Source organism: Nematolebias whitei, chromosome 1, assembly GCF_014905685.2.
Source record: "Nematolebias whitei isolate Nwh7 chromosome 1, NemWhi1, whole genome shotgun sequence".
Classification (NCBI taxonomy): Eukaryota; Metazoa; Chordata; class Actinopteri; order Cyprinodontiformes; family Rivulidae; genus Nematolebias; species Nematolebias whitei.
The window spans coordinates 42889683-42892211 of record NC_056498.1 but is presented as its reverse complement, the minus strand read 5'-3'; the positions used below and the strand labels follow the sequence as shown (position 1 = coordinate 42892211).

Sequence of the window (2529 nt, the reverse complement as noted above, 5' to 3'; positions counted from 1 at the left end):
TTGTGCGGATTAATCCTCCTGAAGGTACTCCTTACTTCTGCTGAGGTCACGCTGAGATGCTCTTCATCCGGTGGCGAGGTGAGTCTGGTGCTGGGTGGTCTGTTCGGGTCTTCAAAGCGTGCATAGAACTTGTTGAGGGCATCAGGCAGAGATGGGTCTTTGGGGCATTGTTCGCTCCTTCCTTTATAATCTGTTATGCACTTAATGCCCCTCCACATGCTCCGAGGCTCTTGTGAGATGAATTGACCCTCGATCCTCTTTGCATATGTGGCCTTGGCCCTCTTAATACCAGCAACCAGCTCTTTTCTTGTCCTACTCAGCTCCTCTGAGTTTCCAGACCTGAAGGCAGTGTTCCTGGCTTCCAGCAGGGTACGCACCTCTGCATTCAGCCAAGGTTTTCTGTTTGGGTAGCTTTTAACATATCTGATAGTGGAGACTGTGTCAGTACATGTACTAATGTAACCCAGTACTGAGGATGTGTATTGGTCAAGATCAAGCGAACCTCCATTTTCAGCAGCTTCTCTGAAAACCTGCCAGTCTGTTCGATCAAAACAATCTCTCAGTATGGGGCCACTGTCCTGGATCCAACATTTAACTTTCTTTTGTACCGGTCTGGAGCGTCTCAGCGGGGGCATGTAAGCAGGAGCCAGGAAGATTGAGATGTGGTCTGACAGTCCTAGGTGGGGGCGGGGTTCGGCTTTGTATGCATCTTTTACGTTCGTGTAAACACGGTCCAGCGTGCGGTCTCCACGTGTCGGAATCGTCACATGCTGATAAAAGCTTGGGAGACACTCCTTTAGATTCACGTGGTTAAAGTCTCCGGCTACAACGTAAAGAGCCTCGGGGTGTTTGTTCTGCAGCGAGCTGATGATATCATGAAGCTCCTGTAGTGATTCATTAGCATTAGCGTCCGGAGGAATGTAAACAACTGTGATAAAAGTCACTGTGAACTCTCGGGGTAGATAATGTGGCCGACATTTCACTGTTATTTGCTCCAAAGCCTTCGAGCACGAGCTATTTACAACAGTACAGTTCGTGGACCAACTTTTACTCACGTAAATGCACACTCCGCCCCCCCGTGATTTCCCCGTTAGCTCGCTGCAGCGGTCCGCTCGAAAAAAAAGTCTGTCATCCAGCTGGAAGACTGAGTCCGGCGTTTCACTTGTAATCCACGTTTCCGTGAGGCAAAGCACCGCACACTTCTTCATCTCTTCTGAGGCGCCCGCTCTCAGACGAAGTAAATCCACCTTGTTGTCCAACGAGCGGACATTCGACAGAAAGAGAGACGGCATGGGGAGTTTACCGGCTTTAGCGTTAGCTCGTAGCCTCACCATAACCCCCGCCCGGCATCCTCTCCTCTTAAGCCGGGAGCAGCGCTTCCTCTTCTGCCCGCTGGAACGCCTCTGCTGCAGCTTCCAGGTAGATGACTTTAAGATCTGCATTCTGCCGAGCGTAGCTTTGAGTTTGTTGCTGATTTCTGCTATATTTTGTGGCAAATCCGCTCCTATTCTCATCAGTTCGGTTCGGCTATAGTTCACACGCATAAATTGCGCGGAGTCAGGCACAGAGTCAATATCAAAACTTCTAAAAACTGGGATGGTACCGGGAGCCTGTGAAGCTGCAACTGCTCTGAGCGCGGCCATCTTGGAATCACATCTGCCTTCAACACCATGATCCCCCAAACCCTGATGGACAAACTACTCACACTAGGACTAAGTCCCTCCATTTGCAACTAGGTACTAGACTTAATAAAAAACAGACCAGAGTCTGTGAGGATCCACAACTTCTCCTCCTCCACCATAACCCTCAGCACTGGCTCCCCTCAGGGTTGTGTGCTGAGCCCTCTCCTGTTCACTCTGCTCAAGTATGACAGCGCACCTATCCATCCAGGCTGTCACATTGTAAAGTTTACAGATCATACAGCGGTGGTGGGATGCACTCTCTGAGTGACGACAGTTTCATGTCTGGTCCGGACTCTCTGAGTGACGACAGTTTCCTGTCTGGTCTGGACTCTCTGAATGACAACTATTTCCCGTCTGGTCCGAACTCCATGAGTGACGACAGTTTCCTGTCTGGTCCGGACACTCTGAGTGACGACAGTTTCCTGTCTGGTCCGAACTCTCTAAGTGACAACAGTTTCCTGTCTGGTATGAGTGATGACGGTTTCCTGTATGGTCCGGACTTTCTGAGTGACGACAGTTACCTGTCTGGTCCAGACTCTGGTTTCCTGTCTGGTCCGGACTCTCTGAGTGACGACGGTTTCCGGTCTGGTCCGGACTCTCTCAGTGACGATAGTTTCATGTCTGGTCTGCACTTTCTGAGTGACGACAGTTACCTGTCTGGTCCAGATTCTGGTTTCCTGTCTGGTCCAGACTCTCCGAGTGACGACAGTTTCATGTCTGGTCCGGACTCTCTCAGTGACGATGGTTTCCTGTCTGGTTCAGACTCTCTGAGTGACGATGGTTTCCTGTCTGGTCCAGACTCTCTGAGTGACGACAGTTTCATGTCTGGTCCGGACTCTCTGAGTGA

The 2529-nt window shown here is 50.5% G+C and overlaps 1 protein-coding gene across 1 annotated transcript in view; it reads left to right on the top strand.

Moving 5' to 3' along the window:
* The first annotated feature begins 1933 nt into the window (after positions 1 to 1933).
* The window catches only part of LOC119418905 (secreted protein C-like), a 1766-nt gene continuing 1170 nt past the window's right edge, over positions 1934 to 2529 (top strand). The window contains exon 1 of the mRNA XM_037686233.1: positions 1934 to 2525. Coding sequence (XP_037542161.1) covers positions 1934 to 2525 — 592 coding nt within the window. The remainder of the gene's footprint in view (positions 2526 to 2529) is intronic.